This window comes from Marmota flaviventris, chromosome 3 (genome assembly GCF_047511675.1).
Source record: "Marmota flaviventris isolate mMarFla1 chromosome 3, mMarFla1.hap1, whole genome shotgun sequence".
Lineage (NCBI taxonomy): Eukaryota > Metazoa > Chordata > Mammalia > Rodentia > Sciuridae > Marmota > Marmota flaviventris.
The window spans coordinates 5,204,875-5,217,423 of record NC_092500.1 but is presented as its reverse complement, the minus strand read 5'-3'; the positions used below and the strand labels follow the sequence as shown (position 1 = coordinate 5,217,423).

Here is a 12,549-nt window from a genome sequence, read left to right as displayed (position 1 = left end):
TTCCTGCTCTTTGTGAGTGTCCCCAGTGCCCTCTGGGCAGCTCTGTGGCCAGCGTCTCCCTTCCCCATTCTTGGGCAGCAACATATTCCCAATGTTTTTCCTACTAAACGATCGGGCAGCTTCTTGAAGAGATGCCGACATCCCTCTGTCCTTAGGAGGTGGGGGCCAGGACCCACGGGGACACCAGTGTCCACCACGCTTTTGTCCTTTATGTAAATGGCGTGGGATTTGCACAGAACCCACCCACGGCCCGTGGTGTGCTCAGATCACCCCTCACACCGCCCCACCCGCTGCCAAGTGAGCGCCAGGGAGACAGAGGCCCTTCGGTGCCCAGGGGGACGTCACTCTGCCCAGAGGTCCCGGTCAGTACTTGGCTTAGCTGCAGGGTGCAGAACCTGTGCATCTGTATCTATTCTGTGGCTGTTGGCTTAGGAAAACATTCCCAGTAGGATTCTTGGGGCTGTCCTGGGTGGGGGTGCCCATGCCCCCCGCTGGCTTGTCCTTGTGGGCTCCCCCAGCCCAGCCCGCCACGGCAGCCCGAGTGCCTTGCCGTAAACACTTGGCCACGGATGGGCTGGGGCGCCGTGGCTCACGGCGTCTGTCACTTTATTTTCTCAAAAGTGCCAGACCCGTGAGTCAGGGAGGCAGACGGTGTGAGCTGGCGGTGGCAGCCTGAGAAGCGGCGGGAACCAGGGCCCTGTCCCTGCCTCCCGTCGTCCTCCTCCTGGGCGAAGGTCCCGAAGCGCTGCTGGCATGTCCCCCGACGATCTGTCTCCTGGTCTGACAGCTGTCTGTGGCCTGGCAGCTTTTCCCATGGGGACTGAGCCACCAGAGGCAGGCTGGTTCTGCCACCTGTGTGCTAGGCACTGCTCGGGTGACAGTGGTGACATGGTTTCCAGTGTCCTGTGCCCCGAGACCACAAGGCACCTTTGGTGTGGCTCTGGGGACCTCGGTAGCAGCTCCACCTTTTCTGGAGGAGGGGCCGAGAGGGTCAGAGAGCAGCGCAGGGGAGGCACCGAGCGCTGCCCCCCCAGGACGGGGCAGCTCAGCCCAGCAGGGCCCTGCCCCACGGTGGGCGGCGCCCCGTGAGGCCTGGGGACGGCTTGCGGCCTTTGGCTCTGCACACTCCAAGCCCCTCGGGCCCTTCGGCCATCTGTGGGGGAGGTTCCACAGAACCTCCCGTCCGTGCAGCGCGGCGTCTGGAGACGTGGAATTTATTCCCCGGAGATCCCAGGGAGGGCCTTCCAGAGTGCGTCCCCCTGTGCCCGGCTGATGAGTCCGCTCTACTAGAGGCGCCGGTCTCAGGGCGACCCCCAGCCAAGGTCGCGGAGTCCCCGGGGGGAGCTGGAAGGGCCGGCTGCACTCGGGAGGTTTTCTAAGACCCTCTGAAGTGCGGAGAGAAAGGCCGCGCCTCCAGCCGGACGTGGCCACATGTGGCAGGTCCCACAGCAGCCTCCGTCGGGGGGCTCTCCGGGCCTCCCAGGAGCTGTCTGCTGGCCTGCGCGTCCACCCAGAGGACGGGGGTGACGGGCCTGGCACGGTGGCCCCTCCTTTCTGCATTGTCTCGGCCGAGGAGGACCCAGAAGCAAATCCCCCCTCAGAACCCACCACCCTCGAGCTGAGGGGCTGCGGGCAGGGTCCTGGGGGGTCTTCCCCGTGGACTCTGCCCTCCGAGGGGTGGGGTGGCCAGGTGTGCCCGCCGGGCTTTCCACTGTGACTGCTGCTGGCGTGCGTGCGAACACATGGTGGGGACGTGCGTGGAGCCCTGGTGGTGGCTAGGGGCAGAGGCCCCCGGAGGACAGGTGTGAGCGCTGGACCCGGATGGCCATGCTCGCTGCAGGCTCCATCTCTTCAAGCCTGCACCTCTCTTGGCATGGACGTCCCGCCCCGCCTAGCCCCGTGGCCGCTCTCCCTGCCGAGCTGCCCATCCTGGCTCCAGCCCCGTCTCTGCTCCCAGGGCTCACCCCACCCTTGGGCCCAGAGGCGCAGCCCCCATCCCCAGGTCCTGCCCTTGTCCGTGGGCCTGTCCTGTTTCCATCGGCTGATTCCAGTCTGCCTCCAGGATGGCCAGGGAGCCTCCCAGGGCAGCGCCTCCGGTCATCCCGCCCAGCAAGCCTGTGCACATGGCCCGCATCTCTCGGGGCCACACCCCCGTGCCTGGCCGGGGCTGGCGTGCAGCGGGTGCTTTGCTTCTCTGGGCACCCCAAGCTGGGTGCCACTCCCTGAGGGTGATTTTGCCAAACACCTTTTCCCTGGTTAGTCCTTGATTTATTTTTGGCACCAGGGATTGAACCCAGCGGTGCTTAACCACTGAGCCACGTCCCCAGCCCTTTTTGTGTTTTATTTTTTTGAGACAGGGTCTTCCTAAGCTCTTCAGGGCCTCATTAAGTTGCTGAGGCTGACTTTGAACTCGTGATCCTCCTGCCTCAGCCTCCCAAGTTGCTGGGATAACAGGCGTGTGCCATGCGCCTGGCCCCAGTTAATTAGTAACTGGTGCTGGCAGTAAAATCATTATCTGGGGCTGGGGCGGTGGCTCAGTGGTAGAGCACTTGCCTAGCATGTGAGGCTCTGGGTTCAATTCTCAGCAACACATTAAAAAAAAATGAAGATATTGTGTCCATCTACTGCTAAAAATATATTTTTCTAAATTATCACTTGTTTCTGCTGCACTTACACTGAAATCAGGGGGACATTACTGCTCACGGGGAGTTCGTGGCTCAGGGCCCCGAGTCCTTCCCAGCTGAGTCCTGTGTGGAGCCTGTGGGTTTGGCGGCAGTGGGTGCTGGGTGTGGTGTGGCTGACCCTGGACGTTGAGCACAGCCCAGCGGCCCCTGGTCTGCTAGTGACTCTCCAGTAGTCACTAGCAGAAGGAGTGAATCAAGCCCCTTGGAGCGAGTGGCACTAGACCCTGTGGTCACAGGGAGGAGCCACGCGGGGTAGGGCAGCTGCATCGGGCAGCGCTGGGCCAGGCCGACTCTGCAGCCACCCTCCAGCTGACTTCAGTTCCAACAGGGTCCACGGTGCCTGTTCAGGGCTGAGCCCCTGCCGCCTGCAGAGCACCGTGTCCTGCAGTTGACCAGGCCACCCTGTGTGTGCCCACTCCTCACAGCCGCTGCGGCAGTTAGCAGGGGCTGCTTTGTGCAGGGCAGTGCCCAGGACTGGCTGCTCTGCAAGGATCTTGTCCTCCTTGAGCCTCAGTTTCCTCGTCTGTAAAATGGGATCCCTGCCGCTTCTCCTTGTGGGTCTGGGTCTGGGGCAGAGCAGGCACCGTGGTCACGAGGCCTCGAGACCAGGCCCGTGCCTCCCTCCTCCCGTCCCCCAGCCCCAGAAGCCTGGTGTGAGGAGGAGTGTCCCTTCTCTCTGCTCCCTCCCGGGCTCTGCCCCAGGCTCCCTGGGTCCTTGCGGCTGAGTCGAGGCTCCCTCATGCCCACCCTTGTTCCCGTCACCTCATCAGCGGGTCACGGGCAGGCCCAGTGCAGGTGGCCACAGGTCCTGAACTGATTCTTCCTTGGCAGGTCCACAACGTGTCATTCGCCTTTGAGCTGATGCTGGACGGCGGACTGAGGAGGCCCAAGGCTCGCCCTGAAGGTAATGCCCGGCCCTTGGCAGGAGGCCCTTGGCAGGCTCCCATGTGGCAGGGGCGGAAACCAGGACTTAGAAGTGGCTGGACCCTGGACGTCCGTGTCTCCGGCTCATTTCCCCTGTTCGGGGTCCAGGCTGAGCGTGTGGGCAGGGTCAGCAGGGCCAGTTCTGTAAGAGCCTCTTGGTTTTGAAGGACGCGGCCTCTGCCTGCAGACCTCAGGGCTGAAGACCTCTGGCCTTGGCCGCTCGGCTGGAAAAGGAGTTTCGTGCCCTGAGAGGACATTAAAGGCTCCCAGATTTAAGGGGGCCTCCCGACGGCGGGCAGAGGGCGAGGCTCCTGAGCGGGACGGCACCTTCACATCCCGGCGGGTCTCGGAGGGACGGCCCAGGCAGCCTGAGGGCTCACCCAGCACCCCGCCTGGCTGGGGGTCGTCACCTGTCCCAGAGACCTGAGCCAGCACCTGAGTGGGGGTGGGGGCGCTTCTTAGGGTGCCGACTGAGGTCAGGGTGAGGGTGGACCCAGCAGTTTCCCTTGATATCAAGTTTCCTGGCCTCTGATGCTCCTGGTCTAGGGACCCCAGAACCTGGCACGGCCATGGCATTGGCCGCCCGGTGTCCTGGTCAGTGCAGGAGCTGGGCAGGGGCCCTGGGGGATTCAGGGTGAGCAGCACCCTGTGGCCCTCTTGGGAAGTCGCGGGGTGGGGGGTGCTGAACACCCGAGGCACTGACGGGTCCTGCGTGAAAAAAACCGTGACCTCCATCCCCCCGGGCCCCACAGGAGGACGCCGCAGGGCCAGGAGCTGTGGTCCCGCCTGCACACAGGAGGGCCCTTGGCTGGGAAGACCTCGCCTTATCTGGCGGTTCACAGGGGCCTGGGAGCCCACAGGGACACCCAGCGCCTCTGGGGAGAGGCTGGGTTCGTGGGGCCCCAGGAGGGACTCCCGTCCTGCTGTGGGAGCCACATGGTCCTGTGGGTACCAGGGTCTGGTGGGGCACCCCAATGTGGCTTTTGAAGCCTTTTGATGTCAGATCTGGGGCAGCTGAGGGGGTGTAAGTCCTGTGACCCCGTGAGGGTGGGTTCTGTCAGGACAGGGAGCAGGGTGCTGGCTTACACCTGCACGTGTCCCCATGATGGCCGCCTGATCTCTGTGGCCTCTGCCCTCCCCACTGCACCTACCCTGGCTTTTGGGGGCTGGGGTGACCCAGGGGGCCAGGGGCTCTGGGCCCCCCACAGAGTACTGGAGCTCCCTCAGGTAGGCAAGCCATTCCCGGCCGCCATCTTGGTCTTCTCATCTGCAAACGGGGGAGGGCAGGAGGCCGTGCCAGTGACCCACCTGGACAAGCTGGGACCCCAGGTCCCGGGGAGGTGGTAGGTCCAGAGCCGACTGCGCCTGCCGTGTCTGGCTCTCAGGACTAGTTACCCACAGGGCTGGTGCAGGGTGGCCCTCGACATGGGGGGCTGAGCTGAGGGCCTTCAGCATCACTGGGTTAAGAGGAGAGGAGGCGGGAGCCCAGACCATCCAAGTCACGCATGTGAGGCCACAGAGCATGTGAGAAGAGCCAGGTGCCCAACTCCCAACAAGGTCCCCTCCCCACCGAAGACAGCAGCCCACACTTAGAGTCCATGGGTCCGTGCGTGTTATTGGAGTTGGCCTTCCATCCGGGAAGTGCCCTTGGCCACCTGCCCACCCATCCTTGAACATGTCCTGATACAGATCCCAGGAGGCCTGTGTGCTTGTCCCCACAAAAGGTGGTGGCCCTGGTGGGGGCTCTCCACGCAGCCTGTGTGTCCGGGGATGATCACGCCGGGGTCTCCTGCATGCGCCGGCCAGTAGTCTCATGCCGAAGCGCTCAGCTGTGCCCATGGTGGCTGAGAGCCCGTGGTGACCCCAGGCGGGGCACATTCTCTCCTCTGCCAACGGTGTCTCTGTGTCCTTCTGCAGATGTGGTGAACCTTGACCTCAAGTCCACCCTGCGGGTGCTGTACAACTTGTTCACCAAGTACAAGAATGTGGAGTGACGGGGACCCCAGACGGCGCGGGACGGTCGGGGCAAGAGAAGCGGGGACCGTGCCCCAGGCCCAGGCCCTTCTCAGGGAGACGCCCTGCTCCGCCCCGGCTGTGTGGCCCCTCCCATCCCTGCCTGCTTTGGTGGCCATTCACCTGCTTTCCTTGCAACCCTGCAGTGGCCAAGACCTCGGAAAATGCAGCCTCTAGACACGGCTGGGCTCCGGGTCTCCCTCCCTCCCTCCGGGCAGGCCGAGGGGTTGACTGTGTTGTCAAAAGATGACACGGAGAAGCTCGGGCCCAACCTCCGCTGGCCGCGCTGCCGCTCCCACTGGTGGCCTGGTCTCTCCGTCCACCCTGGCTGTGCGGGGCTCGGGCATTTCCCCGGCGGGGCTGCCCTTGGACGAGGGGCCTTTTTGACAAAAGGGTTTTGCAATTAAAAAACTCAACTCTCACGTCCCCGGAACCCTGGGTGTGACACAGTGTCCTCCCTCCCTCTGGTTCCCGTGACTTCTTGGCCACTCTGTGTTCTTACTGACCTTTAGCGTGAGCTCCCAGGACCCGTGCCCTGCCACAGGCAGAGGGAGGATTGGCTGGGGGTGTTCCTTGGCTTCCTGCAGCGGCCCAGGGCTGGTCAGGAGTTGGCTGGAGGCGGCTTGATCCCGAGGCCTGTCTGGGATGGCCCTTCGGGGATGGCCCGTCGGGGGATGGCCCTTCGGGGATGGCCCGTCGGGGATGGCGGTCTGTTCCTTTGCTAGGCCCGCAGGGCGGGAGGCTCAGAGTACAGAGGATCCACGTCCCGTAGCTTGGAAGCCAAGGTCGAGGGGCAAGGTGGCCTCGTCCTTGGCCGCGTCTCCCTGGTCTTCACAGGTCCCCCTCTGCCAGCGTCTCTGTTAAGGACACAAGTCACACGAGGCAGGGCCCGCCCACATGACCTCATTTCCTTGTTACCTCTTTAAGGCCCATGTCCAGATGTGGTCACACTGCAGCCCTGGGCTTTGGGGCTGAATTTAGGGGACACGATACAGCCCATGAGGGGGGCATGCAGTGTCCATCTCTGTCCTCACGGTGCTCCCATGGCATCTCCCTCTCTGTGTCACCTAGTTAAGCTCTTCACCCTGGTCACCTTGGCTTGCAAGGAGAGGAATGGCGTCCCCTCAGCTGTGTTCTCTGGCCGGGCCCTGGCCGTAGGGCGTCCTGCTCTGTGGCATGCCCTGGCCCTTCCCCTGCTGTCTCCTCCTGGCCCCTGCCCGGCCAGCCCCCTCTCCAAGCTCTGTGTGCTCATTAGTGACAGGAGGACAGGCCTCTCCGCCTCTTAGACCCCCGCCCCCTGCAGACCGGGGCTGGGGGTCAGGGTTAATGTTGATTGAAGGTCGGGCTGAAGGCTGAGAGTGCTCTGAATGTCCTCCCTGGCTCAGTTGCTAGGCTGGGATGGGTTGAGAAGAGCATTTTGATGGAGGTGGTTTCCCAGCAGGAGAAAGAAATAATTAAAACGGCATTACGGCATCTCCTGCGGGATGCAGTGACATTAAAGACCTCCTTGACAAAATATCCGGGGCCGGAACGTTCCGCGCTGCCTTCATGACTCGCACAGAGTCCTAGCCACCAGGGCCGGTGGCCTGGACCCGCCCGGCCTTGCTCTCAGGCGGGCCTGGGGGGACGTTGCTCATCCCCAGGGGTTTCGGGGGCGAGGGGGACGGAGATGAGGATCTGGAGAGCGCACCTGTGGCCTCTTAGCCAACTCGGGCAGCTTCAGCCTGATCCACGTCATCCAGGGGGAGGTCGTGGTCAGCGGGAGGGGCTTCAGCTTCTGAGGCAGCCCCTAAAGCCCTGCTGGACACTCGCCTAGCCTCAGGCCAGGCCACTCCCCGCTCTTCCCTTTCAAGAAGGACACTTTGAGGGGCCGCGGATGTGCGGGAGCCGGGCAGGCGGCTGGCTCACAGCAGGACCGGTAAAGGCTGAGGTTTAGGAGGCAGGGTCTCTCCTGGGGCTGTGGGTGCAGACGACCTGCAGGGTCCCTTCAGGTCTCCTTGTTCTTGATCCCTGCCCGGCCTGGGTGGGAGAGGGAGGGCCGGCTCTGAGGGCCCCTGTGCCGGGAAGTTCTGGAAGTTCTGGAAGGTTCTTCCTCCTTCCAGGCCACATCCTCATGATGATTTTTCTCTGAAGCGGGGCCTGGCCCATGGCAGCGAGGTGAAGGCAAGGCCATTTGTGTCCACCCATGGGGGCAAAGGCGTGGACAGCCCCTGCACAAGGAGTCCCGGGTTCCCAGGCTCCTGGGCGGGGGCTGGTCCGGCCCCTGGCCTGGCCACCTGCAGCTGTGGCCCCTTCCCACGTGGCCTTGTGCAAGCCTGACCCGCCCCACCCCCCACCCCCCCCCCCCCCGTGTCCTGCGGCTGTGGTGGAGGGCGGTTTTATTTTGGAATAGCTGAATCCTCTGTTCCTTTGTGTGCCGCTATGTTATTGTCTTTTTAATTGTTCAAAGGACGTTTCCTTTGGATTTCTGGATATTAAATAAAAGCCACTAAAGCCCTGGCTGTGCTTTGATCAGACCCGCCTGGCTGACAGCAGGAAGCCATGCTGCTTGCGACATGAAGGCCCAGCGCCCTCGAGCGGGAGCTGTGGCTGGGGAAGTGCCCCAGGCGCCTCGCGTGCTGTTATTTATTCCAATAAAGGGCCGCTCGGCCGCCTGCTCTTTTGGCTGCTATTTTTCTCTTGCTGCCCGGCTGCCCAGTGCTGGGCCCACGTGACTCCACAGCCCCGCCTGCTGGGCCCTCTGGCTAGAACTGGACCACTGCTGGCCCTGGGCACAGGCTGGATAAATCGGCCACTGCTGTGGAGGGGACAGGAAGTCACGAAGCCTCGTGTGCTAACTAGTGAGTGACCACCCTTGACTCTGGGGCAGGGGACCCAGGTAACCGGCAGTGGTGGCCTAAACTTGGTGATCTACACCAGCCCCACCTCCAACCCTCCTGGGCAGAAGTCCTGGGACACTGCAGGAGCCTAGGACTGCTACAGCTGTGGCCAGCCCTGGGCGGGCAGCAGGACGGCCAAGTAGCAGTGCTATTTAAGAAACAGAAAATGACAGATGGGGGCTGTGAGAAGCTGGTCCGAGACGCACACAGGGTGGAGTCCAAGTTTGTCCCTGGGTGGCCGCCGGTAGGTCAGCTCACCCGGGCCTTCCAGCGCAGGGCTCTGAGGGATAGTTCAGCCTCCCGCCCTCAAAACCAGCCGTCCCCACCTGTTCTGCCCTCAGGGATGTGTAGCAGGGTCTGGGGACAGTGCTGGTCGTCACAACTCAGGAAAGGTGTGCTGCTGGCCTGCTCTGATGAGGCCAGCAAAGAGCCATCCTGCTCAGATGCCCGTGGTGCTGTGGCTTGGAAGCCCTGAGCCAGCCCATGTCCACTGCCTCTGTGGGGGGCTCCCTGTTAATATGGAGGAGGACGGAACCGTTCCCCTCCGTGCTGGTTCTTTGAGGCCAGCAGTGGTGAGCGGCTCTCCAGAGAGCTTGCTGGCCCTGTTCAGTGGGCATTTTGCTCAGGGTCTGGTTCGTGCAGACCTGGGCAAGCGGACAGACCTCGCCCCTGGCCTGAGCCCTGCAGGTGAGCCGCAGTGACGAAGGACACCGCAGGGAGTCCAAGGAGGCCAGCCGAGGAGCCCAGGGCCCCAGGCCGGCTCCAGACCTGCGCTGAGCCTTTCTCTTAAAAGTTGTTCTGTCGCCTTCTGGGTGGACACCTTTGCTCTCAGGGCCCTTAGGAGCCCCCAGTCCAGCCGTCCTCTCGCTGTGGGAGGGTCTTTGCAGGAGGGGTCCCCTCCTTGCCTTGCAGCCCAGGGAGCAGGCCTCAGAGTGGAGAGGAGGCTCAGCACTATGGCTGGCCCCACCTCGGCCGCTGCAGGGTGGACACTCGCTGCTCTTCCAGGACCTGGACTTGTGGGGAAGCTCGGCTCTAAGTGGAAACTCCCCCGTCCTTGGAGTTTTAATTGATCCCATGAGTTGTCACTGCTGGGGGGCAGGCTCTCCCCGGGCCACAGAGCGGGGGACCCGGAGCCTCACCCCTCAGGACCCCAGCACGCGCTGGGTATTTACCAAGTGCCTGCTTCATGCCAAGCCCCATGCTAGGCGCCCCAGGGTGCAGCAGGGGACAGGGCCTGGAGACTCTGGAGACAGGAGGCGGAGGACAAGCAGGGGGTGCCTGCCGCGTGGAGTGGAGCCGATGGCTCTGGGATGGGCGAGTGAGAGGCCTGAGGGCAGAGCCAGGGCACCAGGTCGCCTCCAAGGCCCACGTCACTTTCAAGGCCACATGGCCTTTGCTGATCCGGTGATCTGGTGGACTGGCTCTAGAGTCTCTTCCCCACACCAACTTTTTAAAACGAATCGACTAGTGAACAGGAGGCGGGTCACCCAGGGGCAGGCTCCAGGGCAGGCTCTGGTGGCTGTGACGCCATGACAGTGGTGGTGTGGTGAGGAACAGTGTGTGACGGTGAGCCGAGCACACCCCTGCATCCCTAATGACGGGGTGAGAATAAGGACTTTTTTCTCTTAATGGTTTTTTTAAAAAATTTATTTAATTTTTAGAAAGTTTGGTGGGGGGGATACTGGGGATTGAACCCAGGGGTGCTCCGACACTGAGCCACATCCCCAGCCCCTTTTATTTTTTTAAGTAATTTTTTAGTTGTTGATGGACCTTTATTTCATTTGCTTATTTTTATGTGGTGCTGGGAATTGAACCCAGGGCCTCACAAGTACGAGGCCAGCGCTCTATGGCTGAGCTACAACTCCCAGCCTTTTAAAAATTTTTTTATTTGGAGACAGGGTCTCACTAAGTTGCTGAGTCTAGCCTTGAATTTAGGATCCTCCTGCCTCAGCCTCCCAAGCAGCTGGGATCCCGGGTGCAGGATCACCAGCGCGCTCCGCCCCACCTGGCCCTCGTGGCTTATTTTTATACAGTATCAAAGGAGAGCTGGAGGCAGAGACCAGGGGTGGTACCTAGAGCCTGTAAATGTTGCCATCGCTCCACGCGGGGCTTCACCCTCTTCTCCTTGTATCTCTGTGCCCCTCTCTTGAAATAATAACCATGTGTGTCTTTCCACCCACGTTGCCTTGTTTACCCGAGTGCGCCATCTCCCCCACGTTATTCAGAGTGTTACACACCACCTCCCTCTGCGCCTGGGTCTGTTTCCTAGCAGCACTCTCACGTGACACAGCACAGGTGTCCTGATCAGCAGATGGGGCGGCATGAGCTAACTGCCACCTGGGCTGTATTCAGCCGTCTCCATCACGTCCTTCATCCCCAGGGCAGAAACGGGTCGTGCATTACCATCGGACCTTGGGCTGTTGGAGGCTTCATGCACCTTGGGGCAGAGGTGTTCTCAGCGCGTCACTGGGGGACATGCCGTGTTGCTTTGTCCTTTAGGAGGCTCATTTCGATGACTTTGTTAAGATCGGGTCATCAGTTTGAACTTGGACTATATACCCCTCTTTTTGATGGACAGGTACTTATGGGAAAAGAGTTTTTGGCTATGGAGTTACGTTTCCTCCAGAAAGAACCAGAAAACTAAAGACAGGAAGCCGTGGTTTGAGGCATTAGATGAGAAGCAGACCAGGCCTGAGAGCCCTAGGAACAGAGAGGGAGCAAGGTGACCCAGGTGCTGCACAGTCCAGCTCTCCACATAAACCTGTGCTGTCCAACCTTCAATACAAACGCCTAGACATGTAGGGACCAAGAAACAACAACAAGAGGGTGACTTAGAGCCAGCGGGGGAATAGTCAATAAGAGGAACCAAAGAGTGACAAATGGTGGGTTCCACAGCCCGCTGACCAGGACGCTTTAAAAGTGTTAATGTCTTGAAAGACTGTTCTATATCCAAGGGCTCTACAAGTCACGAGTCACCAAGGCAATCACAGCAGCATGTGGTCTCTGATTGGACCCTTGAGTAATAAACACACGTGCACATGTGTGCACAAACATGCGTGTGCACACACACACACACACACGGTGATAAAAGGCATTTTGAGCATTTGGCAAATCCGTATATGAGTGAAATGTTAAGAAAACATGTCATGGTAGATTTCTTGGGTGTCCTAATGTTCAGTGTCGTGTAGGAGAGGGTCCTTGTTCTCAGGTTCTGAGTTAGGTGGAGATGAGTGAGAAGACCTCTGCAATTTATTTACTTCAAGACGTTTTAGTTGGGAAAAACCCACAACATAAAAAGTTGCCATTTCTTCCACCTTTCGATGCGCAGCGCGGTGGGGTGGGGTGGGGCAGGCTTGCTTTCTCACACGCCACCTCCCGACTGCATCCGGCAAAACAGGAACTGGGTCCTGGCGGGGGCCCCAGCTGTGCCCCAGCTCACAGAAATAACCAGGGGCTGTGAGGCCCCCCTCAGCCCCTGGTCTGCCTCTCATGTTTGCAGCGGGGTCACCAGGGCCAGGTGGAGGACTCTGGGCACTTCCTCCAGAGCTGGGACCACTGGGCAGCCCCGCAGGTTACTCTGAGCAAGGGCTGGAGGGTCCCAAGTGAGCTGCCTTTGAGATCCGGAGGGTCTCTGTCATCAAGCGCTGAGCCTCTCCTTTGGGTGGTGCTGGGGTCAACCGCAGGCCCTGTGCCCGCTAGGCAGCCACTGTGCCCCGGGCCACACCCCAGCCCCGCACCTTTGCTGGTTGTCAGAGATGCAAGGTGAGGCTCCTGAAACTTCACTGGGGAGGGCTCAGCCCTGTTGCCAGACAAGTAGGTCCCCAGAGAGTTTCCAGGTGGCTAAATTAGCATGTCCCCACCAGGCATCCAGAACAGTGCCTCCCACTCTTTGTCACCTCATGGAACACGTGCAGAGTGACAGAGTTTGCATGGCATACTGATGGACAGATGAAGTGGCTCTGGGCTGTGGATGAGTAGCCAGCTGGGAGCTCTGACTGCCCCAGGGCCAGGGGAGCCCTGCACACGCGTGGCTGGCTGGCTGGCGTCAG

General features: G+C 61.1%; 1 protein-coding gene and 1 long non-coding RNA gene across 4 annotated transcripts in view; one reads left to right on the top strand and one right to left on the bottom strand.

The window, feature by feature from the left end:
* The window catches only part of Parvb (parvin beta), a 78,895-nt gene extending 70,775 nt beyond the window's left edge, over positions 1–8,120 (top strand). For all 3 annotated transcript variants that reach the window (XM_071609405.1, XM_071609402.1, XM_071609404.1), the window contains 2 exons: positions 3,516–3,588; positions 5,526–8,120. In XM_071609405.1, the coding sequence (XP_071465506.1) occupies positions 3,516–3,541 (26 nt within the window). In that variant the 3' untranslated portion in view covers positions 3,542–3,588; positions 5,526–8,120. The remainder of the gene's footprint in view (positions 1–3,515; positions 3,589–5,525) is intronic.
* Positions 5,204–6,228, bottom strand: LOC139705142 (uncharacterized). Its single transcript, XR_011706998.1, has 2 exons — positions 6,128–6,228; positions 5,204–6,000 (listed from the first exon to the last, which is right to left on the bottom strand). It is a non-coding gene; the product is annotated as an uncharacterized lncRNA (long non-coding RNA).
* Positions 8,121–12,549: the final 4,429 nt, after the last annotated feature.